General features: G+C 35.5%; 1 protein-coding gene across 2 annotated transcripts in view; it reads left to right on the top strand.

Moving 5' to 3' along the window:
* The window catches only part of STAM2 (signal transducing adaptor molecule 2), a 50032-nt gene extending 23218 nt beyond the window's left edge, over positions 1-26814 (top strand). The window contains exons 2-14 of one of the 2 annotated variants that reach the window (XM_081243253.1): positions 3913-3997; positions 4918-4993; positions 5104-5202; positions 6110-6256; positions 7814-7883; positions 8415-8601; positions 11766-11860; positions 14124-14203; positions 14338-14425; positions 15633-15687; positions 19573-19726; positions 22514-22683; positions 24137-26814. In XM_081243253.1, the coding sequence (XP_081099379.1) occupies positions 3913-3997; positions 4918-4993; positions 5104-5202; positions 6110-6256; positions 7814-7883; positions 8415-8601; positions 11766-11860; positions 14124-14203; positions 14338-14425; positions 15633-15687; positions 19573-19726; positions 22514-22683; positions 24137-24368 (1538 nt within the window). In that variant the 3' untranslated portion in view covers positions 24369-26814. Of the gene's footprint in view, positions 1-3912; positions 3998-4917; positions 4994-5103; positions 5203-6109; positions 6257-7813; positions 7884-8414; positions 8602-11765; positions 11861-14120; positions 14204-14337; positions 14426-15632; positions 15688-19572; positions 19727-22513; positions 22684-24136 lie in introns of both variants that reach the window. The other variant, XM_081243252.1, reaches the window with a different exon arrangement.
* Positions 26815-27066: the final 252 nt, after the last annotated feature.

Raw genomic sequence — 27066 nt, forward strand, 5'->3', positions numbered from 1 at the left:
TTCCTTTCTAATTTGGATTTCCCTTATTTCTTTTTTTTGTCTGGTTGCTGTGGGTAGGACTTCCAATACTCTGCTGAATAAAAGTGGCAAGAGTGGGCATCCTTGTCTTGTTTCTGATCTTAGGAGAAATACTTCCAGCTTTTCACCATTGAGTATGAGGTTGGCTCTGGGTTTTTCATATATGGTCTTTATTACTTTGAGGTAATGTTTCCTCTCTACCCACTTTATTGAGTGTTTTTATCACAAGTGGATTTTGAATTTTGTCAAAAGCTGTTTCTATTAAGATGCTCATATGATTTTTATTCTTCACTTTGTTAATGTGGTGTATCGCATTGATTGATTTGTGGATGTTGAACCATCCTTGCATCACTGGGATAAATCCCACTTGATTGTGTGTGTGATCCTTTTACTGTATTGTGGAATTTGGTTTGCTAATATGTTTTTGAGGATTTTTACATCTATACTTATCAGTGATATTGGCCTATAATTTTCTCTTTTTGTGTGATTTCTTTGTCTGGTGTTGATATCAGGATGATGCTGGCCTGGTAGAATGAGTTTGGAAGCATTCGTTCCTCTTCCGTTTTTTGAAATAGTTTGAGAAGAGTAGATATTAACTCTTCATTAAATATTTGATAGATTCACCTGTGAAGCCCTCTGGTCCTGGACTTTGGTACTTTGGTTTCTTGGAGGGTGTTTTTGTTTGTTTGTTTGAATTACTGATTCAGTTTTATTACTGGTAATTGGTCTGTTCATGTTTTCTTTTTCTTCCTGATTCAGTCCTGGGAGATTGCACATTCTAGGAATTTATCCATTTTTCCTAGGTTGCCCCTTTTACAGGCATACAGTTGTTCATAGTAATTTCTTATGACCCTTTGTATTTTTGCATTGTCAGTCATAACTTCTCTTTTATGTTTGATTTTATTTATTTGGGCCCTGTCTTTTTTTCTTGTTGAGTCTGTCTAAAGTTTTATCAATTTTATTCATCTTTTCAAAGAACTAGCTCTGAGTTTCATTGATCTTTTCTATTTTTTTTTAGTCTCTCTTTCATTTATTTCTGCTCTGGTCTTTATTTTCTTTCTTCTCTTAACCTTTGCGTTTTGTTGGTTTTTCTTTTTCTAGTTCCTTTAGGTGTAAGTTTAGGTTGTTTATTTGAGAGTTTTCTTGTTTCCTCAGCCTGACTTCTGTTGCTCTAAACTTCCCTCTTAGAACGGCTTTTGCTCTGTCCCAGAGATTTTGGATCATTATGTTTCTAGTTTCATTTGTCTCCAGGTACTTTTTTATTTTTTCTTTGATTTTTTTTCAGTGGCTCATGGTTATTTAGTAACATATTGTTTAGCCTCCATGTGTTCGTGTTCTTTGCAGTTTTTTCTTGTAGTTGATTTCTAGTCTCATACCACTGTTGTCAGAGAAAGAAGCTTGGTATGATTTCATTCTTAAGTTTATTGAGAGTTGTTCTGTGACCTAGCATATGATCTCTCCTGGAGAATGTTCCGTGTGCACTTGAAAAGAATGTGTATTCTGCTGTTTTTGGATGAAATGTTCTATGTATGTTTGTTCCATCTGCTCTATTGTGTCATTTAGGCCAGTGTTCCCTTATTGATTTTCTGTCTGGATGATCTGTCCATTGATGTAAATGGGGTGATAAAGTCCCTTACTGTTATTATATTACTGTCAATATTTCCATTTATGTTTGTCAATATTTGCTTTATGTATTTAGGTGCTTGAATGTTGTGTGCATAATTTAGAATTGTTGTATCTTCTGTTGGAGAGATCCCTCTATCATTATGTAATCTCCATCTTTGTCTCTTGTTACAGTCTGTTTTAAAGTCTGTTTTATCTGATATACTTATTGCTACCCCAGCTTTCTTTTTGTTTCCATTTGTATGGAACACATACCTTTTTCCATCTGCTCACTTTCAGTTGGTATGTATCTTTTGATCTAAAGTGAGTTGCTTGTATGCAGCATGTATATACGAGTCTTGTTTTTTTATTTATTCTGCCACCCTATGTCTTTTGATTGGAGCATTTAGTCCATTTACATTTAAAGTAATTATTGATAGGTTTGTACTTACTGCCATTTTGTGAATTGTTTCTGGTTATTGTAGTTCTTTTTTGTTCCTTTTTCCTTTGATCTCTTGTGATCTGATGACCATCTTTAGTGTTACATTTGGATTCTTTTCTCTTTTTTGTATGTGTATCTATTTTAGGTTTTGGTTTATTTTTATTTTTATTTTTATTTATTTATTTATTTATTTATGGCTGTGTTGGGTCTTCATTTCTGTGTGAGGGCTTTCTCTAGTTGTGGCAAGTGGGGGCCACTCCTCATCACGGTGTGCGGGCCTCTCACTATTGCGGCCTCTCTTGTTGTGGAGCACAGGCTTCAGACACGCAGGCTCAGTAATTGTGGCTCACGGGGCCAGCTGCTCCGTGGCACGTGGGATCTTCCCAGACCAGGGCTTGAACCCATGTGTCCTGCATTGGCAGGCGGACTCTCAACCACTGCGCCACCAGGGAAGCCCCGGGGTGGTTTTTTTTAGTAAATCTATTTATTTATTTTTGGCTGTGTTGGGTCTACATTGCTGCGCACAGGCTTTCTCTAGTTGCAGTGAGTGGGAGCTATCCTTCATTGTGGTGCGCAGGCTTCTCATTGTGGTGCCTTCTCTTTTTGTGGAGTACAGACTCTAGGTGCATGGGCTTCAGTAGTTGTGGCACGCAGGCTCAGTAGTTGTGGCTCGCAGGCTCTAGAGCGCAGGCTCAGTAGTTGTGGTGCACGGGTTTAGTTGCTCTGCAGCATGTGGGATCTTCCTGGACCAGGGCTCAAACCCATGTCCCCTGCATTGGCAGGCAGATTCTTAACCACTGCGCCACCAGGGAAGTCCTTTTTGATTTGTGGTTAGCATGAAGTTTATAAATATCAACATATAGATATATATCAAGACATATACATATATATATAATCATATGTATATTTTTTGACTTGATGACTTCTTTTTTTATTGACTTATTTTATTTACATATTTGGCTGCATTAGGTCTTCATTGCTGTGCACAGGCTTTCTCTAGTTGAGGCAAGAGGGGGCTACTCTTTGTCGCGGTGCACAGGCTTCTCATCGCTTTGGCTTCTCTTGTTGCAGAGCACGGGCTCTAGGCATGTGGGCTTCAGTAGTTGTGGCACACGGGCTTAGTTGCTCTGCGGCATGTGGGATCTTCCAGGACCAGGGCTTGAACCCATGTCCCTTTCATTGGCAGGTGGATTCTTAACCACTGTGCCACCAAGGAAGTCCCAACTTGATGACCTTACGTTCAAAAACATTCTAACCACCTTACGTTTCCCTACACACACTTTTAATTTTTTATGTCATATTTAAATTTTTTTCATTTTTTGTATCCCTTAATTACTCTTGTGGTTGTAGATGAATTTACTATTTTTGTCTTTTAACCTTCCTACCAGTTTTGTAAGTAGTTAATGTACTACCTTTACTGTATATTTGCTTTTACCAGTGAGATTTTTCCTTTCATAATTTTCATATTTCTAGTTGTGGTCTTTTCTGCTTAGAGAAGTCTCTTTAACATTTCTTGTAAAGCCAGCTTAGTGGTGCTGAACCCTTAGCTTTTGTTCGTTTGTGAAACTCATCTCTCCTTCAAATCTGAGTGATATCTTTGCTGGCTAGAGTATTCTTGTTTGTAGGTTTTTTCCTTTAATCACTTTAAGCATATTGTGTCATGTTCTTCTGGCCTGTAGAGTTTCTGCCAAAAAGTCAGCTGATGGTCTTACAGGAGTTCCCTTGTGTGTGGTCTTACAGGAGTTCCCTTGTGTGTAACTGGTTGCTTTTCTCTTGCTGCTTTTATGTCTTTCTTGGTATTTATTGTTATGCAAGACATCCTTATTTTTGTGTGTGCTTATCTCTTATAGAAAAGGCCACAAATGAGTACAACACTACAGAAGATTGGAGTCTTATCATGGACATATGTGACAAAGTTGGAAGCACTCCTAATGGGTAAGATGCCCACTCATGCCCACTGAATGTCTAGGAGCTTAATAACCTGTGTCTCTTATCCTGATGTAACTTTGGAAGGAAAATGGGATTTTTACTATTTCCTTTTGGGGGATAAAAGTAAAGACATGCTGGTGGCTGGATTTATGTGGTTAACCTCATCCTGAAAGAACAAATGAAAAGAATTGACCAAAAACTTGAAATATTAAAATGCATAATTAAAGCCTGTTACAGTAGGGACACACGTTAACAATGAATAGACTTAATTATTTAGAGAATTCCCCTGTGACTTAGACATGTTTAATAATGAAGTAGATAAATATAATAACATAATACATATATACTAAAAAGACCTTTCAATAATGAATAGGTAAATGCAATAAATCATAATGAAAAAATGAATATAAATAATGGTGCTTTGGGGGTGGAATGGGGCAGTCAAGCTGAACTGATTATATGTTAGAAGTTTAGAAGACTGATGAAAGCATTTGTTTTAACATTACAGCTTTTCAAAGTGCATTCATGCATGTTTATACTTAAATCTTTTGAGACTATGTATCTTGCTAGTTTTTTTTCCCACAAGATAAGAATTTGCTGTGTGAAAGCTCAGTCTGTCTTGAAGAAATGAAAAGGTAATTTATATGATATTGTTCTCTTGTGTTGACTGACCTTTTTTGAAATGATGTGGCTTTTCATTTTTGATTTTGGAATGTACAACCTTTGCAACAAGTTTTCTTTTTCTTTTTTTTTTTTAAGTTCTGCGGTCTATGAGCAATGTGTAAGATCATTTTATAGATTTAGTCCTTTAATGAAGTGACATTTGCAGGTGTATATATAAGGTATTCTGCTACCAAATAACTTTAAATTTAAAAGTAAATGTTTGAATTGAAATTCTGAACACTTAACCTTCTTCATTTTTTTAGAGCAAAAGATTGCCTAAAAGCCATAATGAAAAGGGTAAATCATAAGGTTCCTCATGTTGCTCTGCAGGCATTAACTGTAAGTGAAAGTCATGTTATTATTTGACCCAAATTTTAAATGTGTATTTATTTCAGTTAAGTAAGATAATATCTCAACATTTGTATATTGATTTTTATTTTAATTAATAGCTTCTTGGGGCTTGTGTGGCAAACTGTGGAAAGATATTTCATTTAGAAGTATGTTCCCGTGATTTTGCAACAGAAGTACGTGCTGTGATAAAAAATAAGGTAAATTTTAAAAAGAGAAGAAATTTAAGTCATTAAAAAATACATATGCTGTATTATTTTAACTATATAAAGCATTAATAGAGTTGTATAGTAAGGGGAATCATTTTAAATAGATTTGAAATGAAGAAAGTTTCTGTTCTAAAATTTGTTATTTGCATTTGTAGCACCAAAAACTGTTTTCCTCCCCAGAGCATATATATTAGTGATAATAGCTGATCTTTATTGAGGGTTAGCAGTCACTGCTTTGAGCATTTTATGTATGCTACCTTGTTTAAAGCTCTTAACAACCCTTAGAAGTTAGATTCCCATATCATTCCTATTTTATAGATGCAGAAACAGACTTAAGAGAAGTTAAGTAACTTGTCTAAGGTTATGCAGCTACTAAGTGGCATAGTTGATGTTCAGATGCAGGTTTCTGTGACTTCGGAGTCCAAACTAACCACCATTCTGTCCTGATTCCCATTAGAGATGGTGAGCAAAGGGGCCCTTTATTTTAGAGCAGGGTGGAGAGGGTCTTCTTGATGGGGTTGTTATTAATTTATTTCTGTTAGAAGCTCTGAAGCACTATTCTCATGCTATTAGTGGCAAAAATATCAGAATTTTAGTTTAGTTGATATAAAAAGCTTAGTCTAATATTGAGAATATTAAGAAAACATAAAAGAAATAACCTCTGAATATAAGATTCATTGTCATTGTATAAGACATAAACCTTGATGTTCAAAAAGGGTAATTTTCTAAGAAACAACTATAAAATGTAAATAAGCATTTATCAAGTGCTCATTTAAGCTAAGGATTGCTAGACTTTTGTTGATGTTCATAAAATTAGAGAATTTTGGTGGTAATTCTCTTTGTTAAATAATTCAAGTACTTATTTTAACAATTTTTTTCTTTGCCTTTTCTTTAAAAGGCTCATCCTAAAGTATGTGAAAAACTGAAATCTTTAATGGTGGAGTGGTCAGAAGAATTTCAGAAGGACCCTCAGTTTAGTCTGATATCTGCAACTATTAAATCTATGAAAGAAGAAGGAATTACTTTTCCTTCAGCAGGTTCTCAGGTAAGAGATCATTCACACTCATGGCTGATCCTATAGTATTTTGAAGGTATATACCTTGGGTAAAAGCTGGCAAAGTTTATCTTAGTCATCATTGCTCACCTGCACTCTACATGAGTCTATCTAGCGTAGTGCCTTATATTGAGTAGACATTGTAATTGTCAAGTGAATTACTTCTACAAATGAGAACTTTGAGAAGTGAATCATCCATAAATAATCTTTTTAATGCTACTCTGAATGTAGAGTCATGCAAAAGGCATAGATGTGTGAGAGAGCCCTTATGTTCAAGAAATTTATAGTCAGTTTGGAGGGTAACTATATACTTGTGAAAAATAACTAATTATAAGTGACAAATGTGGATGAGGGGTACACAATCTAGATGCCAGGAGGGAGAGGTTAACTACAGATTGGGATGGTGAAGAAGGTGAAGAGTAGAATTTTTAGGCTGGAATGTATTTCAATATGTAGAGAGGAGTAGAGAGGTCATCAAGGAAGGAATGACATGAACCAGTTCATGGACTTGAGAAAGCTCAAGACCTGTTTGTTGAAGAATGAATATGCCTGGAGTGAATGGTGTAGTTTACATATAAGATGGGGTGAACTATAAGATGAGAAATTTATTTGGGGATGTAGGGGGTAGCTTTAGTAGGACAGGGGTGGGAGCAGGGATCATGAGGCACAGAGTAGGTTGTTTATTTTAGTCTGTGGGAGAAAAACACTGTGTCTTGGCTTTTGCTCTCAGTGCCTCTTGTTTTCCAGGATGTGGGCTAGGCAAAGAGACTAAGAGAAGTACTGTATATTTTTTTTAAATTTTGGACTGTAGACTGAAGACACAAAAAGAACCTTTATATATAGCTGACCAGGCCTAAGGGTTCAAGGTAGAATTTTGAGATAAAAACCTGATAAGTAATAAAAGTCTAGCATTTTCCTGCTCTGTCCTTTCTGCAGGTCATTCTCAAAAATCTGTGTTAAAGAACTGGTTGATGGTTCAGAATCCTGGACATCTCTGTCTTCCATGCCTTTAAGTTTAACTATGACCTTCCTTAGTCCTCTGCTATGCCTGAAGAGCCACCACCATTCACACACAATGAGTAGTAAAAGGGGGCTTAAAGTGTATGCCTAGAGCTGCACCTTTTGTCTGCGTCCTCCCTCCTCTTCTCTTCAGTCATTTTCATGGCTTCTTGCTTCTGCTGCTCGCATAGCCCTGCGCCTCTAGCAGTGTAGCACCTCTCACTGAATGAGAGGCCTTGGACCACTGAGATCAGGAAGTGCAATCAGGAAAGATTCATATTTAAGTACTTTCTGTATGCCAGGTTCTGTGTCAGATACTAAGATTTGTGCAAAATGTAAGCCAGTTCGTGCCCTTTGTGATTTTTTAATGTTGTCTTGAAAATTCTGATGTTCTGTTTTAGTGCTTGAAAACAACTACTTAAAATTATCACAAAGACCTTCACTTTTAAGTGGAACTTAATTAACTTTGTAATTAGCATGAGCGAATAATCATAGAGCTTGTGTTTTCCTTGAAAAGGTAGTTGTGTTCATTTTCCTCATACATTACAGACTGTCTCAGTTTCTGCCAAGAATGGTACGTCATCGAACAAAAACAAAGAAGATGAAGATATAGCTAAAGGTAAAGAAAGGATCATGCACGTGTAATTTAGTGTTGCTAATCTAAAAACTAGTGGAGTCTGAAAAGTAAGAGAAACAATTGACGTGATATAAGATTAATTGAACTCATAATCGTTGTCAGTAACATGTATTTAATGTCCTACCTTTGACGAGATTACATTTCACCTTTTCTTTAATGCCAAAGTTATGAGTCAAGCACAGAAATATGTTCATGACTTGTCCTATATGGAAAGCTACCCATATTATAATGTCACAATCTGTTTGCTGTAAAAATAATAGCTGCTGTATATGACAGACTGTGATAATAAGGAGTGAGCAAAAACTTATTTTAAAAAATGTCATGGTTCTCTGCCCTGTCCCCTCCCCCTTCCTGCCCCCACAAAAGCTAATTGTTTAGCCTTCAACTGGACAAATAAAGTATTCACTTGATTTATTCTTATTAAATAGCACATTATATAATATTCCTTATTAAAGTTTTAAAAAATAAGAATTAATTCTGTCTTGTTTTTTGCATTTTAACTTTTCAAACTAGCTATTGAATTATCATTGCAAGAGCAGAAGCAGCAGCACACAGAAACAAAATCCTTATATCCATCTGCAGAAATTCAGTCAAATAATAAAGTTGCAAGGAAAGTGAGAGCTTTATATGATTTTGAAGCTGTTGAGGACAATGAACTCACCTTTAAACATGGTGAAATTATTATTGTTTTGGATGACAGGTATGTTTTAAGTATTTCTGGAATATTTTGAAGTTATTAAGTATAATACCCTTAATTTAGAATGCTGGATATTCAGCTTTTGACTTTGGTGTATTTAAATCATACTAGAACCTTTTCTACCTTAGTTATTTTTTTCTCAAATTAGACTGGGTAGTGTGAGTTTCTTATTCTTTTGTTAAATTTGGTAATAAAATATTCTTTAGATCTTGGATTAAAAATGTATTAAATAATATTGTTTATTACAGTTGGGAAACAGAAATATTCAGTCATCTGAATGCATTTATGTTAGGAGTTGTATATACTAAAATTACTGGCAAAAAAAAAACTTTAGGAAGAGATGTATAGCTATATTACCTTTGATCAGTGCAACCAAAAACTATTCTCAGCTCCTCTGCAATTCTTAATCTGCTACTTCCTCTCCCTCGCAATTTCTCTATCACTTAAAGTTGTAATAAAGAATAGATCTGTCTGTATTGGGCCTAAGTCTATTTTACTTTGCTTTTAAAAGTTGATGAAATTTAGCAGGAGTGAGACCTAATAGCTTGTTGCTATGAAGAGAGATTGCAAATGTATTTGGTATCCATTATAAATAACTTAGTAAGGATACATTAGTATATTTTTAAATGGGTAGATATACAAAATCGTTTTACTTTGCTACAGTAAATATTTATTGAGAAAATGTTATGTAAATAAGCTGTGTTTATAATAAAAAAGTGAACTAGGGTACAGTTCTTTCTTCATGAAACCTAGAATAAAGTAAGGGAATTAAAGTTAGAGGTAATTAGGTGGGATGCAGATTGTGAATGCTGTAAGAGGTAACGTTATCATTTCCAGATTCTATGGCTGTCCATTTACAAGGTCCAGGAGAATCAATGATCAGACTGTTAAAACTGATAAAAGTTCATCAGGTTGTTGGATATAAGCTCAGTATACAAAAATCAGTGGTATGCTTTAATCACAACTATTTAGAAAATTTGGTAGAAAAAAATATCATTCTCTATAGTCACAAAAATTATAAATGATCAAGGTATAAATAAACCTAACAAAGGTACATAAGGACTTTATGGAAAAAATTATAAAATTCTTTGAAAGATACAAAGGAATATAAATATATGTAATATATTTATGTAAATATAAATGGAGAGAGATACCATGTTTATGGTGAAGAAACCTTAATATTGTAAAGATTTAATTTTTCCAATGTTAATGCATAAACAGTGCATTTCCAATTAAAAGCCCAATAAGACTTTTTTTAGAGAACTTGAAAACATTTTAATTTTAACATTAATATGGAAATGTGAAGGTCTACAGTAACATAGAGAAGGTACTTTCCCTGCCAAGTATCAAGGCATATTAACAAGCTGTAGTAAATAAATACATAGACTGTTGCAGCAGGATGGGATCCAAAAATAGGCTCATGAACAGATAGCAGCTTGCTGTTTGAAAGATAGACTATCATAAATCAGTAGAAAAATCGGTATACTATTAAGTAAATTTTGCTGGGATGAATGGTTTTTTATGTAGTATAAATAAAATTTGATTCAGCTTCACACAGTACATAAAATTTCATTCCAAATAAATTAAAGACTTAAACGTGGGAGAGGGATATAAAGGAAAACCTGAAACTATTAAACAAGTATATAGGAGAATAGGAGTTCAAGGATAGAGAAAGATTTCTTTTTTAAAAAAGTGTAGGGACTTCCCTGGTGGTGCAGTGGATAAGACTTCATGGTCCCGATGCAGGGATTTGATCCCTGTTCAGGGAACTAGGTACCACATGCATGCCGCAACTAAGAGTTCACATGCCACAACTAAGGAGCCCACCTGCCACAACTAAGGAGCCCACCTGCCGCAACTGAGGAGCCCATGTGTCGCAACTAAGGAGCCCGCCTGCTGCAACTAAGACCCAGCACAACCAGATAAATAAATAAATATCTTAAAAAATAAAAAAAAAATAAAAAGTGTAAACCATAAAAGGTTGCTAAATTTGATTATAGAAACAAAACAACATGCAATAAAAGAAAACTGTAAGCATATGTTAAAGGACAGTGACAGTTTGTGAGAAGGTATTTGCATAATGCAGACAGACAAATGCTATTCAGAATATATACAGAACTCCTACATATCCATGAAAAGAGACAAATGACCCAGTGGAAAACGAAAAGTGGACAGAAGGTATGAACGAGCAGTTTACAGAAGAGGCATATTGGATGCTCAGAAGCGCAGATGAGCACAGCAGTGAGAGATGATTTCTGCTATGTGACATCATGTGTTGATTGGACAGTTAACACGTGTGAGCAGAAATGACATTCTCACACACTGCTGAGGGAAAGGAGGATGGTGGATTGCCACAACCACTTTAGGGAACATTTGGCAATACTAGTAACGTGTTCTGTGGCCCTGCAAGTCCATGTCTGTGAATAAGCTAGAGAATTGTTGCATGTGTGCCCTAAAATCTAGAATGATTATTGCCCCAATCTTCATAAGGGTGAAAGACTGGAAATAACCTAAATGTCCGCCTGTATGGGGATGGATAAATCAAATATTCCATGTTTGTGTGATGGATCTTTAAAAGGAATAAGCAAGAGCTGAAAGTATTGACATAAAATTTAAAAGATCTACAATGACTAGTATTTATATCTGTAGAGCTGGCTATAGATATCTATAGGTATATAGATATCTATAGATATATAGATATTTATATCTATAGAGTTTACTATATAGATATTTATATCTATAGAGTTTATTATATAGATATATCTATAGAGTTTATAGATATAGTAAAAGAATAAAAAATACACTTGAAGGAAGGTGACATACCAACTTGATAGTGGTGGTATGAAGGATAGATGTGAGTTTGGGACTTGGGGATGTTGATAAAGGAAACTTCAGTGTTATTTATAGTGTTTGGTTTTTTTAAGGCCCAGAATCAAATGTGACCAATTGCTGATTGGTTCTAAATTTAAGTATGGGAGTATGGATGTTTATTTTATTTGTGCTTTTTTATAGTTCCTATTAAGTTTAAGAAGAACTACATTTAAATATAGTGGGATTTGAGCTGGTATTTTCAAAGTAGGCTAAATTTAATTTTTATCTTAATTACTCTTGACATTAGTGTACTGAAATGTAGAGTAACAAGTGACATTTTTATACTGAATTTTCAGTGATGCCAATTGGTGGAAAGGAGAAAATCACAGAGGAATAGGACTCTTCCCATCTAATTTTGTAACAACTAATTTAAACATAGAACCTGAGGCAGGTAAGTTAAGTCTGAGGGAAGGTTAAATCTATTGAAGTTTTTATTAACTTGAATTTTGTGGTTCAGTTTGAAATATAAAGTAGATTGGCATTTAACTCTTGTTTTAAATCATTTATTTATAAGCAATACAGTTTAACCTACTGCTTACCAAAATAAGGCGTTAACTTATCCCAGGTCAATTCCAAGAGTTATTTCCTTATCATTATATTTTAAATCCTTTGAGAGCTAATGTACAGAGGTACATTTAAGGCATAAAGTAAGCCGTGCTTGACCATGTAAATATTTAAATCAATGTAATTATGGTTTAAGAGGCAGTATGTGTTTGTTCAGTACAAAAAAATATTTGTTTTATTCATCACTGAAGCACAGTATTAAAGCAGGCCAGGGGTGTGGTGGTGGTTGGGAGAACTGGTTGACAAGTGCTGAGTGTGATTACAGGGGTTAGGAGTACGCCTACGTTTTAGAATTTTCCTCGCCTTGATTTGATCCTAGCGAACTCAGAACAATAACAAAGTCATGTAATCAAGGCAATAGGTCCCTAGTTCAGATCTTCTGAACTTCCCTCAATTTTGCAGCCATAGACCGTTCCCCTCAGCTGCTGCCAGTCATACAGAGAAAGCTTCCATTTGTTAGGCAGGCAGGGAGTTGGGGGGAGCTGAGTGTAAAGAATAGCTGATGCTAACACTAATGATGGTGAGGATCAAAAATAGAATTGCCCAGTGGTGTTTAAGCACTAATTTGTCAGGTGTTAAGCCAGATCTTTTGCTTGCACTATTTCGTTTAATGTTCATAAGTCTGTGAGATAGGTACTTTTGTTACCTCATTTTACAGATAAGGAAACTGATGCTGAGGTTATGTGGCTAGTAGGTGACAGCCAGGATACTAAAGTCAGCCAGTCTGCCATTAGAATGTACTTGTACTAACTGACTCACTCTGGACGTACTGCTTCTAATGCTTATAGTTCTAGAGAAAGAACTTAAATTGAAAGCTCTCTGCACTGTGTGTAACATCATCTTTGTATGGGTAGGGTGATGCATTCAATTAAAATGAAGTGTAGAGAGGTGAATACTAGTACTCTGCCACTATTTATACTTTTTATTCCTCTAGTCGGACTCTCTAAGTAGGTATGAAAATTGGAGACACTAGTTTTAATAACTTGATAGACCACGCTCAGGGAATCCTATTCTATGGTGATTTCCCCTTGGCATAGGCTAGAGAGATTGAGCTGCAGTTTTTTTGTTTGTTTGTTTGTTTGTTTTTTTGCGGTACGTGGGCCTCTCACTGTTGTGGCCTCTCCCGTTGCGGAGCACAGGCTCCAGACGCACAGGCTCAGCGGCCCACGGGCCCAGCCGCTCCGCGGCACGTGGGATCTTCCCAGACCGGGGCACGAACCCGTGTCCCCTGCATCGGCAGGCGGACTCTCAACCACTGCGCCACCAGGGAAGCCTTGAGCTGCAGTTTCAAAAGGAAAAACTATTTGGGGTTTTCAGTAAGTCCTCATGTTATGCTGAGCTCTGCTCCTTAGGGCATATTTGAAAGTTAGCCAAATATTTGAAATAACTGTTGGGACTTAAAAGTTCTTTGGTTATATAAATTTTGATTATATATTTTTTACTAAAATTTACTTTATTAAAATATAGTACATTATAGCAGTACTCCAGTGAGCATTTAAATAGTTTTTTGTATATGTATGTTTGTAAGTTATTTTTCAGCCTTCTTTTTCCTAGGAAAAGTTTTTGTTTTGTGTCGCTTTAACCGTTATCAAAGTTAGGTTGAAATCAAGTCCATTTTTTTGTACATATAGAAAATAATTTTTTATAGCAAGGAAAGAGTGTAGAAGGAGTTCATAGATTTAACTCTGAAATTAGCTAATTAGATAATACTCTGTCTACTCTCATATATATATATTCATCCTAGTGATAACACTCAGTTTTCAGGAAAGTGCCTGTAATGACAGTTCCCATGAATATTGCTTACTTGTTCCTCTAGAATGTAAGTTCCATCAGGGCAGGGATTCTTGTCTGCTTTATTCACTGGTGTATTTCCAATGCCTAGAACAATGCCTGGCATGTAGTAAGGGCTAAATAAATGGTTGTGGCATGAATGACTGAACATATGTAATAATTTATATGATTATGAAATGTGATGATTATTTAAAGGGTTTCTATTTTCTTATGGATATTCACAGGCTACTTATAAATTAATGACTAAAATACCAAAGTAAATACTAAGGAACGTAAAGTTTACTTTGTTTCCATAGCAGCTGCGGACAAGTTGAATGTAATTGATGATGAGGAGGAGGAAATTAAGAAATCAGAGCCTGAGCCTGTTTATATAGATGAGGTAGGATCCTTCTTTTGTTTAATGGTTAAACTGTCGAGACTTAAAATGTATTATCCTTGAGAATGCTTGGAAAGAGTAATTTTTATTATCATTGAAATTAAAACTCTTTGTAAAGTGTCCTATTACTTTTTTAGGATAAGATGGATAGAGCCCTGCAGGTATTGCAGAGTATAGATCCAACAGATTCAAAACCAGACTCCCAAGACCTCTTGGACTTAGAAGGTACTAAGTGAATATTAGTGATTAATGTCATTTAATGTTTTAGCTATTTATAATGTCTTAAATTTCTTCTGCCTTGGGTTGCTTCCAGAGTTTAGAAATCTCTGGTGGGAAATAGACTGGTGTAGTAAATGAGTAAACATATTACTTAGAAGATGTTGCTATAAAACTGCCTATCCTGTCCAGTGAAGAAGTCTTTGCTTTTCTGTAATATCACTAGTGAAATTTGCAGTCCAAAAAAAGATAGGGCTTCCCTGGTGGCGCAGTGGTTGAGAGTCCACCTGCTGATGCAGGGGACACGGGTTCATGCCCCGGTCCGGGAAGATCCCACATGCCGCGGAGCGGCTGGCCCCGTGAGCCATGGCCGCTGAGCCTGCGCGTCCGGAGCCTGTGCTCCGCAACGGGAGAGACCACAACAGTGAGAGGCCCGCATACCGCAAAAAAAAAAAAAAAAAAAAAAAAAAAAGGACAGAATTAGAAATAACAGCATATTAATGGAGTCAAAATGTTAGAAATTCTTATTCCTCTTTTAATCCTCTTGGGTCATAATTTTAAATGTCAAAATTATACATGATCTGTGTTAACTTTGTAATGCAGTTATTTGATGCATGCTGATGTGTCTTTTTAGTCTCTAAGAAATCTGAAACAATTAAAACAAATGTCTTTATGCCTTTTTTTAATCCATTGGGAGAAAAATCTCTGTGATAAATGGATAAAAGTTATTAAATTTTTTTATGGAAGAAAGCCTGGTTATGAATATAGAATATTGTATCAATGTTTACATTTGGAGATATATAAAATGTTTTATTTTGAAATGGCTTAAATAAATGAAAAATGTTCATATCTAATCTGTACATAATTACATATTTTATACACTGTGACTCAAATTCTTTTTACTTTAGCTAACAATAGTTTTCTAGGTATTTTTAAGATTTTTGAGGTAACTCCAAATTTCAGTCTGCAAACTTAGTACTTCTAGAGAACATGGTGGGATTTCTGTTCTGATTTTGACTTTGCCTTGGTCAATGATATTAATGTTGGTGCTGAATAGTATTAAATTTGGTCTTTTATAGTCCCTTCTCTACCATAAACTTAATTCTCTTTGTATTTTGCATGGTGTTGCATATTGGTGCTCTGTTGTTCAAAATTGTTGAAATTGACTTAAGCTGGTTTTTAGTTTCAAGATTTTAAAATATTTTTGTATTTACAGATATCTGCCAACGGATGGGTCCAATGATAGATGAAAAACTTGAAGAGATCGATAGGTGAGATTCTTCATGCAGGAAATAACAAATATAGTTTTCCTAAGTTTACTTGTTTTTGGCAGAACTTTAAGCTAGGGAGTTTTTGTGGAATTGTTCCAATCTTTTGAAATTGTTTTTCAGTTTCCAAAACTCTTACAAACTAATAGCAGAATGGTACTTTTGATTTTGGTGCAGTTTTTTTCATGGCAATATATTACACGCAGAATGATAGACTCCACCTCTTACAGTGCCAGTCTTCATTGTCCTACCTGCCTGGAGTTGAGAGATAATGAGTCGTGAAGAATAAAGCACAAAAATGAGAATAGGGATCTTAGGCAAGCATTGTTTTGTTATATAATGAGAAGTAGTATTTGTAAAACTTTCAAATGAAATTTCCTATGTGTTTGTGACCCTAAATCCAGTGTATATACCTTCTGTTCTCATTTTTGTTCCTTGTATTTCTATATCTCTGTTGTCCTTTTAATTTCATTATCCCATGTAGTCTTACACTTCCTTAGAAATAGTAGCACTGAAAGACAGACTGTCAGGGTTTTGAGCTTTTAACTTAGTTTTGCTCCTTCTCTTATTCTTCAGAACTTTCTATCTGAAGTCAGAGGGGGCAGCCATAGTGAATGGCAGACAAGGGAGAAGGCTTTAGTGTTCCACCATCCTCCCTTTCTGTTTACTGAACTTGTGTACAAAACAGCACAACAAGAACAGGAACTACTTTACTTCTTATCTGCCTTTACCAGAGAAGAGTAGTAGCAGCAAGATATTTTCTAGTCACTGAAGATTATAATCTTTGTTCCCTGGGACTTTTTTTTTGGTAAATTTGTTGTATTTTCTACAGAAATGAAAAATAAATCCCTGTCGCAGTAAATGAAATGATGGTAGCAGTTTCATCACATTTTATTGATCTTATTTTGGAGAAAGCATTGAATATCTACCTATACATCTGTTACTTTGGTTTCATTGAAGGCATGTTAATGGTCAGTGAATAATCAAATGGGAAAGATTAAAAAGAAAAATAGTATTATCTTAGGTGTGGCTAGGGGTGCAATTATTATAAACCTTTCTGGATCCTAAACATAGTCCATATCTTTTAACCCAGCAATACTAAATACATACGGATATATGCAAAGACCTACCTACCTCTTAGAGTGTTCTTCACCGTGTTATTTATAACAAACTTGAAAGTAACTAAAATATCTTTTTTATCCCCCCCTTAATTTTTATTTATTTATTTATTTATTTTTGGCTGCGTTGGGTCTTTGTTGCTGTGCGCAGCCTTTCTCTAGTTGCAGCGAGCGGGGGCTACTCTTCGTTGCAGTGCTCAGGCTTCTCGTTGCAGTGGCTTCTCTTGTTGCAGAGCATGGGCTCTAGGCGCGCGGGCTTCAGTAGTTGTGGCTCACAGGCTCTAGGTGCGCGGGCTTCAGTAGTTGTGGCTCACAGGCTCTAGAGCGCAGGCTCAGTAGTTGTGGCACAGGGGCTTAGTTGCTCCGTGGCATGTGGGATCTTCCAGGACCAGGGCTCAAACCTGTATCCCCTGCATTGGAGGTGGATTCTTAACCATTGTGCCACCGGGGAAGCCCTAAAATGTCTTTCAATGTGAGATTGGTTTAAAAAATATTCTACATCCATACATTCTACAATAAAAAGCATTACCATTGATAACTATCTATTGACATGGAAAGATGTCATGCTATATAATGAAAAAAACCTGAAGTTATGACAGTATAATTTTATTTTTGTTGATAAAAATCTTCAGAGAAAAAGGTCTAGAACAATTAAAAATTAGAGTGATATTTTCTGATATGAGTTAATTTTTTGAGTGAAAGCTCACCTGTTAACCAGTTCTCTCTTCAATTTCAGTTCCTGAATAGGCCAGCTGGCATTTTCCATTCCATGCCCACTAACTGCAGATGCATCTCCTGTTCTGGAAAATGCTTGCTGTTCTGCAACAAATTTTTATTGACTATTTACCTTGGTCAAACATTCAGAAATGAATAAAATATTGCTTCTTCCCTTGAATGGATCATTGTCAGTTTGTTTTTCCTTAAAAGAAAAACAACTTTACTGTCAGAATTTAAAACTTTACATTTCATTTCTGTCTGTCATTGTACAGAATGAAATTTTGTAGCATTTATCACACTAGGAAGTTATATTGTGTAAACAATATAAATTGACCAAAAAAAAGTGTACATAGAGTTATTGAAGAGAGATCCATAGCTTGAACTTAACTATGTTTCAGGCTGTTCTAACGTTCTTTCCTTCTACCTTCCGAAAACTGTTTTCTACCACCTTAATCAAATTGCCCTTTTCATTCTTCTCTCGCGTACCCTTCTCGTTCCTTTCACTTGCGTTAATTCACACTGTCCCACTGACCTGGCTTAGTCTTCCTTTTTTTGCTTGGCCTCTCCATCCTTCCTCAGGTGCCAGCTTAAGTCCCAGCTTCTCCCTAAAGCCTTTTCAGTCAAATTAATCCCCTCCTCTAAACTCTTCTGTTCCCTACCTATTTCATTTAATTTTGCATTCAAATGTATGCTATCTTACATCATTTGCTATTTTTCAGGTACTTAGCCTTGTCTCCCTAGTAAGTTGCAGTCTTTCTGAAGGAGAGGACCACACCTTCTGCCTAATTTCTCTGTCCCAGGATAGTGTTGTGCACAGTTTAGTAAAAATTTATTGTTTCTTTGGTATTATGTCTCAAATCCTGGAAGGTTATCTCAAATGGGCTCAGTCATCCTGCCCTTCTGTGTTCTCCTGGTGTTCATCAGTATACTGGGTTATGTGGACCAATTGCTTATGGTTACTTCTTAGTCACAAATTTGTCAGCATGGACACTAATTTCTGAAGCTTCCTGTGTGATTTATAACTGGTATTTCTGAAAATAGAGTTTGACCTCCTTTATACAGTCACACATACATGAGAGGAAACAGCACTTTTTGTTTGTTTCAGACATAACAGTCTCTGATAGAGGAAAGGTGACAAGTCCTGACAGGACTCAGTCCAGGTCATGTATTTGGGAGCCCTGTGTCTGGCTGCCTGCATTTGCCTCTTGTCTCTCGAGTCTCTCTGTGTACATATTTAAAAAGCTACATTTAATAAACAGACTTGTGGGTGCTTTAGGCCAGATAAAGTGGCCGTTCAACTTTTATGAACTTGTCAGTTGCAAAGGGAGTTCTTTATTACTCCCAGGGTAACAGGCAAAACTGTACCAAGTCAAAAGGATTTGCTTTGGAGTTCCTTGGGCAGATTTGAAGATGCAAATTTGAAAATGTTCTTATTTGGACCTGGTTTCACTCACTTTTTCAGAAGAAACCAGTGAAGAAGCAGTAGAGACTAGTTCATTATATTGTTTTCATTTGCATTTTCAAGGATAATTATTCTTTTTTTTTTAGTTGATCCTTTCATGAGTATGAGCAAATGAAAATGTGTGTGATTTTGTTTGTGAATGTGCTTTTATCTCAGTCATATTGTATTTCATAGCAGGCTCTGGGCCTTGCCTGAGGACTTTCTTCTACTAAGATTTTTAATTAAGGCTTGGAGTCTTCCTAAATTTAGAAATTACTCTTTTTTGTAATTGAATTTCCAACAGAGACCTGTAACATAAGAAACAACATTCTCCTAGCACCAAAATTATGAATTGATGGCATTTTATGAGGTGTGGAAGGGAATTCCCCTAATATTATGAAGTCATATCAGCCTAGACATTACATGAATTAAATAATTCCTCCTCCCATTTTCCCTTTTTGAATATACTTTCATATATATAAAGAACCTTTTAAAATATAAGTAGAAAATGTGGTAAATTTTTAATAATAATTTATGTTGCTAAAAATTAAAAATATGCTTAAAATGCTTAAAAACTTTGAAGAGTATTAAAGTGCTTCCCTTCTATGTTAGGAAGCATTCAGAATTGTCTGAATTGAATGTAAAAGTCTTGGAAGCTCTGGAACTATATAACAAGTTGATGAATGAAGCACCAGTATATTCAGTCTATTCAAAGATCCATCATCCAGCACATTACCCACCTTCATCAGCTGGAGTTCCAATGCAGGTGAGCATTTTTGAGAACATTTTTCAAAATTTAAGAAAAGTTTTAAATTAAAAAAAAGAAAGCTTTAAAGCATAGTATTAAAATTTCTATGGTCTATGAATAACATGATAAAATTCATCTTTGTCAAAAAAATGTTGGCTAAACAATTAGTGTTCACCAGGACAATTAGACACTGATATTTCACAAATACATTTTAGTTCATTTATAACATAATGAAGCGACCATTAAATATATGAGGGGAGTTCTGTTCTTCATAAGCTTTTGTAAATATAAAGCATAAATCCTTTATGTAAGTGTAAATCCTTTTTATAAGTATAAAGTATAAATCCTTTGATTTAGGACAGTGCCTGGCATATCAGAAGTTCTACAGATGAGGTACTGATGCTGTTCCTGTTGCTTAGCAAGCAAAATTTAACATTTCTTTTAAATTTCTGTTAAGATTTCTTTGACTTAGTGATTATTAAAAGGCTTCATTAAAGAACTCATTTTGGGGCTTCCCTGGTGCAGTGGTTGAGAGTCTGCCTGCCAATGCAGGGGACACGGGTTCATGCCCCGGTCCAGGAAGATCCCACATGCCACGGAGTGGCTGGGCCTGTGAGCCATGGCCGCTGAGCCTGTGCATCCGGAGCCTGTGCTCCACAACAGGAGAGGCCACAACAGTGAGAGGCCCACGTACCACAAAAAAAAAAAAAAAAAAAAAAAAAGCTCATTTTGTTCTCAGATCATGCTTTATATTTTCTTAGATGCACAACTTAAATTGTGCATGCATAACATATATGATGCAGGCATATAGATGCAGGTTCCATGAGCCATTCATGAACACCATCTTTTCCAGAACTTTACACCTTTTCTGTGTTTCCCAGCTGAACTGAATATTTATATTTATCAGTATCCAGTATTCTGAAACCTTTTTGAAATTTCAGCCAGTTAGTGGCTGAATTCAGAATGAGTTTGGATGAACAAATTTCATGTTAATTTACAAAAACTGGTATGTAAAGGAGTGTGTGAAGGAGACACCAAGGAGAAAAGATAGAATATGGATGCATAATCTAGATGACTTGACACAACATAATTGTTAAGTAAAAAAAGGAATAGTTACTATGGTAACTCACATCAGACAAGATGCATCTATCAAATATGCCATGCCCCGAACTTTTGAAAATGATGAAAGAGTCATTACATATGAGGATAGAAAGAATTTCTGGGTGCAGAAGACAGCTGGAGTTTATTCAATGTTGCTTGTTTTCAAAGAGTTATCTGCTGCTGCTATGAACATGGAACAAAAAGAAATGTTTGCGCCATTGTGTTATGGGACTGTGTGTTGTATTTACTTCTTTGTGTGTCTGTAAAGGATTATTTATTATTCTTATGTCAGGTTTTTCTGTTTAGTTGCATACTATTTACAATCTGTGTTTTGCTAAGCATAACTCATTTCTTTAAAAAGCTAGCTTTCTATCTAGTTTGATTCTTCACATGATGCTATCTGTACTATTCATGCATAATAGCATTTGAAATATTCAAAGTCCCTATTCTAATTTGAAAAAAAAGTTCATACTAAAAAAAGTTAGTGTAACACACCATTAACTGCATCTGTGAAGGCCACTCAGGAATCCTAACCTGCAGAAGAGGTCCACTGCCACCATCTCAGCCTGTGGTCAGTGGGCTGTTATGTGTCTGCTAAGGAGGTAATATGATTGTACTTACTAATGTCAGTTGATTTGGCATTTCTAGCATTCTAAATTTTCATGTCATTAGTCTTTGCTTTAAAAATAGCTTAGTTTAAAACTTATGGTTACCAAGGGGGAAAGGGTGGGGGAGAGGGTTAAACTGGGAGTTAAGGATTGACCTATACACGCTACTATATATAAAATAGATAACTAATAAGAACCTACTGTATAGCACAGGGAACTCTACTTAATACTCTGTAATGACCTATATGGGAAAAGAATCTAAAAACGGATGGATATATGTATATGTATAACTGATTCACTTCGCTGTACAGCAGAAACTAACACAACATTGTAAAGCAACTATACTCCAATAAAAATTAATTTAAAAAATGAGCTCAGTTTAAAACTGGAGCAATTGATATTTATTAAACGTGCATTGTTTTGATGCTGTATTTGGTAAGCAGGTGGTAGATCCTGTGTGTTACCCTGGAAATTAAGTAGGGCACATATAAATATTCACAGAGACTTAGGCCATTTTGCTATTTCTTAAGAGTACATCTCCTTTACCCATAGTTCTTCTTTCCTTTTGTCATATCTGTCCTGCAGGCAGGATGAAGGAGGCATTGGCAGAGAGGGCCTGCACTCTGCCTTGATACCATTTATTCTTCAACTTACTCTTTTAAGTTTCATTCTTAAGAAGTTGAATAAGTCACCTGAGATGGGGGTAAAGAAGGTCATCTCTCTGATGGTAACTTGAAGTGATACTGTGCTGCCCTTCAAGGGAGTATATAGTTTTCTGTGGCTCTTCAGCAAGACATGTTACTTAGTAATAGGCAACCTGGGTGGATTCCAATGTGCTCCTTAAAAGTACACCACCTCCCTTCCTTTCAACCCCCTGCAAAATAAAAGAACAAGTAAATCATAAATTTCCATAGATTTGGCACTGTGATTTGGAAGCGCTCCGCTTTTTATACTAGGGTGGATAGATGGGTAGAATCAGATTGCTCCCCAAAGAAGTATAACATTTTATTTCATTTAAGTCTTTTAAAGTTTTAAATGTATTGCTAGGTAGTTGTTTGGGAGATCAGTGAGTCAACTTTTTCTCTTTGGTTAATAGACATATCCAGTTCAACCACATGGTGCAAACTATATGGGTCAAAGTATTCACCAAGTCACTGTTGCCCAAAGCTACAGCCTAGGACCAGATCAAATCGGTCCACTGAGATCGCTGCCTCCAAATGTGAATTCCTCAGTGACAACACAGCCTGCCCCAACTCCGTATTTAAGGTAAGTGTTTGGGAGCTGTGTTAATTTTGTAATTATATGCATTAAATTTTCACAGATTTTCAGAATGAGAATAATTAGACCCTTCTCTTTATAATAATAGTGCCCTCTTTTGCTATTGAGATGAAGTTGTAGAACTGCCCATTCAAGATCCCATGAAATCAGAATGGTGCTGTCTTAGCTTTGCTACCCATACTGAGATGGTGCCTAGACCTGGCTTATAGTCTGGGTCCCCGGGCCAAAATAAAGCTAACTGTCCCTTACAGGACCCAAGCCTGTACTTGGGTCCTGTAAGGGTATACTTAGCATGGTGCTCTAATCAGCCTAGTAAAGTAGTCCCAGACATATTTTAGGAGCATGTACTCCTAAAAATCAGAAAACTTTTGTTACTTTGACTCTTAAAAAGAAGTGTGTTTGAGCTGTGGAATTTGTAGTCTTAAGTTTTCATACTAACTTCTATTCTGAAAAACATGTTTAAATCTTGCCTTCTGTTAACTTTGCTTAACCACACAAAATGTTTATTCAGTACAGTCATGTGTAATGATTTGTAAGGTCTCTTCCCACTCCTAAATTCCATGTGTATAAATTTTAGACATTATCTGGAAATTAAATAAATCTGTTGGTATTGGTGTTTAAGTTAAAATGTAAAAATTTTGTTATCCTGGGTGACACTAGGAATTACAGAGAGAAAAACTGGACGAGTGTAGACATTAATACTCCTATATTGAAGCAGTGTATTTGGTGCATTTAAAAATTACATATCTTTTAAAAGATATGCTATAGTAATTATAGGAGCAAATGAAAGTCCTGCAATTTGGTGTGACTTTTCAACTTAGTGCGGTTTGGGGGGTTTTGTTTTGTTTTTGTATAGTGTCAATAAGTAAACTATAGGTCAGGACTATTTTGAGGGTAGATTCAGGACCCTATGTGGATTACATGTTCTCCCTGCCTTTATTATTTTTATGTAGGGATTCAGGTTAAGCTATCCGGGGCAGCTTTGAAAGTGCCCTACCAAAGGAAAGTATAAAGAGTGGGTGAGGAATAGTGGTCTCCTCTGTGCTGATTGAGAGAAGAGGGAAGGGAGAAAATGGGCCGAGGGTGTACTTGAGCCGGGGGTTTGTTCTCATTGCAGCTGGCCAAGGACACCAGCATCAGAAACAATCTGCATCTCCTCAAAAGATTTCTAAATGTTTTCCGTGAGACATTTTGGAGAAAACAGAATTAGATAGGCCTTATAATCCTATATTTTATTTCTTTTTGAGCACTTTCTTCTTCCCAAATATAAAAATTACATTAACGGTATTGGATAGCTGGAGTAGTTAAATCAATCAGAATAGTAGAGGTATATAAACTTAAAGAGGTGGAAAAGAGATTTTTATTTTCTCATGATGATTGACCTCTGACCGTAACTTAGATAATGCAAAGTAAATATGGTTTTCTTTTTAAAATTTTGTAGCGCTGGACAAGACACTGTTTCCAATCCTACTTACATGAATCAGAACTCTCACCTTCAATCAGCTACTGGTGCAGCTGCTTACACGCAGCAAATGGGGATGTCTGTGGATCTGTCATCTCACCAGAGCACTACTTCCAGTTTGCCGCGGTCGGCAGGCTTTGCGGTTGCAGCTCCAGCTCATTCAGTTGCACAGCAGCAAACAGATTACCCTCAGCAGCAGCCTCTCCTTTAAAAACAAACCAAGCATTTTCTTGAAAGCCTTCCTAAGTGTACTACTTGACCCTTGTGATTGTAATCTGAAAATATTAAAAAGAAGAAAAAAATCTTTTCTCAGTTCAAAAGGCCCATGAATAAATAAAGCACAGAAACGCATTTTACTCTAATAGGCCATAAAAGGTTTTTTCAGTCCCAACTTGTTTGAGGTCAAATTTTTGATGAGACGCAGCTTCAAGTTCCTTCCAGTTAGTTTTTTCTTACTTTCAAATCTCTCTACACAAATCTGGACAACCAGTAAGTAGCCTTATGACACTAAACAACATGAGACAGGAGCGTATAAAGAAACCACCATTTACCCCTAAAATATCGTAATTGGGAAAGCACTGAAACCTTTAAGTATTTTTTGTCTGCATTTTTTTTTCAGAGTTTCCCACCCATCATTATTTTAAAAGGTGAACATGTTTTTGTGTATGCATTTAGCTTCCCTACATATTTCCTTTGGCTGCTTAAATTGTAGCTGTGTTTGCAGTACTGTCAGTTTTGCTCTCAGTGGTGTGTTGAGTAATAATTAGCATATAATTGTCTACAGAAGCAAGAGCATTTTGGGAGGAACAAAAATGTTTTCTGTTATTATCAGTGAAGACCACGTAAATGCAGTTGTGTGATAAAGCATTTAGCCAGTCCCCCAGTCATGCCAACAAGTGGGCTGAGGAAGGCCCCACAAAACATTTCCATTCCCTGGAAAAAAACCATTTGTTTTCCTACAAGGGTCCTTGGCATTTAGAATTGCCACTGATGACCTTTTCAAGTGATTTTGGCCATTCTCTAATGAAGGTATGGTCAGTTTTTTTGTTTGTTTTGTTTTGTTTTCCTGTAGTGTGGTGTGCAGAGTTGCTGCATTTCCTTTTTACAAGAGTATATGTGAATCTGAGCTATGAGACATTCCTAATAATTTGATGTGATATATATACCAAGTGTGGATGATGTGTGTTTTTATTATGCGTGTTGTTCTTTTAGAGAGATGATTTGAGTACCACTGGTATGCCAGACTGTTGAAAATTTTGGCCATTCCTTTCAAAAGTAATCCTGAACCTGTGGAATAATAACAGTCAATGGCTTTATAGGGAAGCCATCAAGACAGTTTTCCTGAAGCCTATGTTTTAAGTGAGTTTATAGTGCTAATAGATTCCACATACTTTAGGAGTTAGGTAGTAAGCCAATAAGGATTGTTTTCTTTCCTAAAAATTTGCACACTACTGCATCATCTGCCAACTTTTTAGATAACACAACATGCAAATATATATGCTTACAGATACATGGTATTTAGACTGGGGAAAAACAATGGACATAAGTTTTGTTTTTAAAAAGTTAACTTGTGGGAAATCTCTGGTGGTCCAGTGGTTAGGACTCGGCGCTTTCACTGCTGGGGCCCGGGTTCGATCCCTGGTTCGGGGAACTAAGATCCCGCAAGCCGCCAAAAAAAAAAAAAGTTAACTTGCATGGAAGCAAGATTTCTATATTGTTTTTTAAAGAAAGCCCTTAATCTTTCTACCAAGAATCCATTTGAAGACAGTACTCTGGAAATTTTTGTCATTTATGTAGTTACAGAAATTTGATTATAAGTATGTTCCTTTTTCAAAGAAACTGTATATTAGAACAAAATAGTCTTATGTATACTACTTGGTCTACATGTAAAGGGAAAAACAAGCAGTATTTGAAAGCCCAGTTTCTGTCATTGTCTTATTTCAGGTACAAGTAACTGGAAAGAAACTTAACCTTTCATGTCTCTGTTCTGTTTTTTATCCAGTATTTTCCTTCTATGTGAATTCAATTATATATTTATAAAAAATTCTAAAATGGCACCTTACTTTTTTGGAAATGAATCTTCTATTCTTTAAAGAAAACAAAACAAAAAACATTTACAAAGCTGCTCTTGATAATAATTAATGTTTGCATATATATGGAAAATCTTATTTTTCCCCCCAAACAATATTTAATAGTTATTTTAATGTTTGTGTAAATAATTCATGTATAATTGTGATCTGAGTTGTAAAAGCTTAATTCTGTGTTAAGTCTTTGAAGTAGAATAAATACTGCACACCCACTAAATTGGGATCTGCCACTTAAGTTCACCTAATGTAGTTTTGTAATGATATAACATGCAACATGTATATAGTGTATATTGGCATTTATCAGTGAAATTTTATACATCCAGACGTTTCTTCTCCCTTTTAAATTAAAAATTATTTTTGCCATACTGTAATGAGTTTTATGTTGCAGGTTGTTGATAGTATAAAAACGTTATTAAATCTGTGTACTGAGATGATATTTTTGGTGTTAATAAGAAATACAGGGTTGTTATTTTTCTTTCTTTTTCATGATCTTATGGATTGTAGTTAAGACCTGTTAATAATTAAATGTTTTCTGCCAAAGGAATTGTCTAACATTAGATTTCTACATTAGGTTCATAGGTTTATATAAAAAATAAAAATAACTTCTGCTTTTTCATATTGTATCTTGGTACATTAGAAAGAATTCCTGAAAATTTATAATAAATTTAATTTTCACTAATGTAGGAAAAATCTCCCCTGGATATTAAACTATATAAAGTAGTATATGTTCTTACAGTTTGGAAAATGTACGGTCTATCAATATTGTAATTTGGTAATTTGTTTATAAAATTACCTGAACATTAAATAATTATAATATTTATC

This window comes from Mesoplodon bidens (assembly GCF_964165515.1).
Source record: "Mesoplodon bidens genome assembly, chromosome: 8".
Lineage (NCBI taxonomy): Eukaryota > Metazoa > Chordata > Mammalia > Artiodactyla > Ziphiidae > Mesoplodon > Mesoplodon bidens.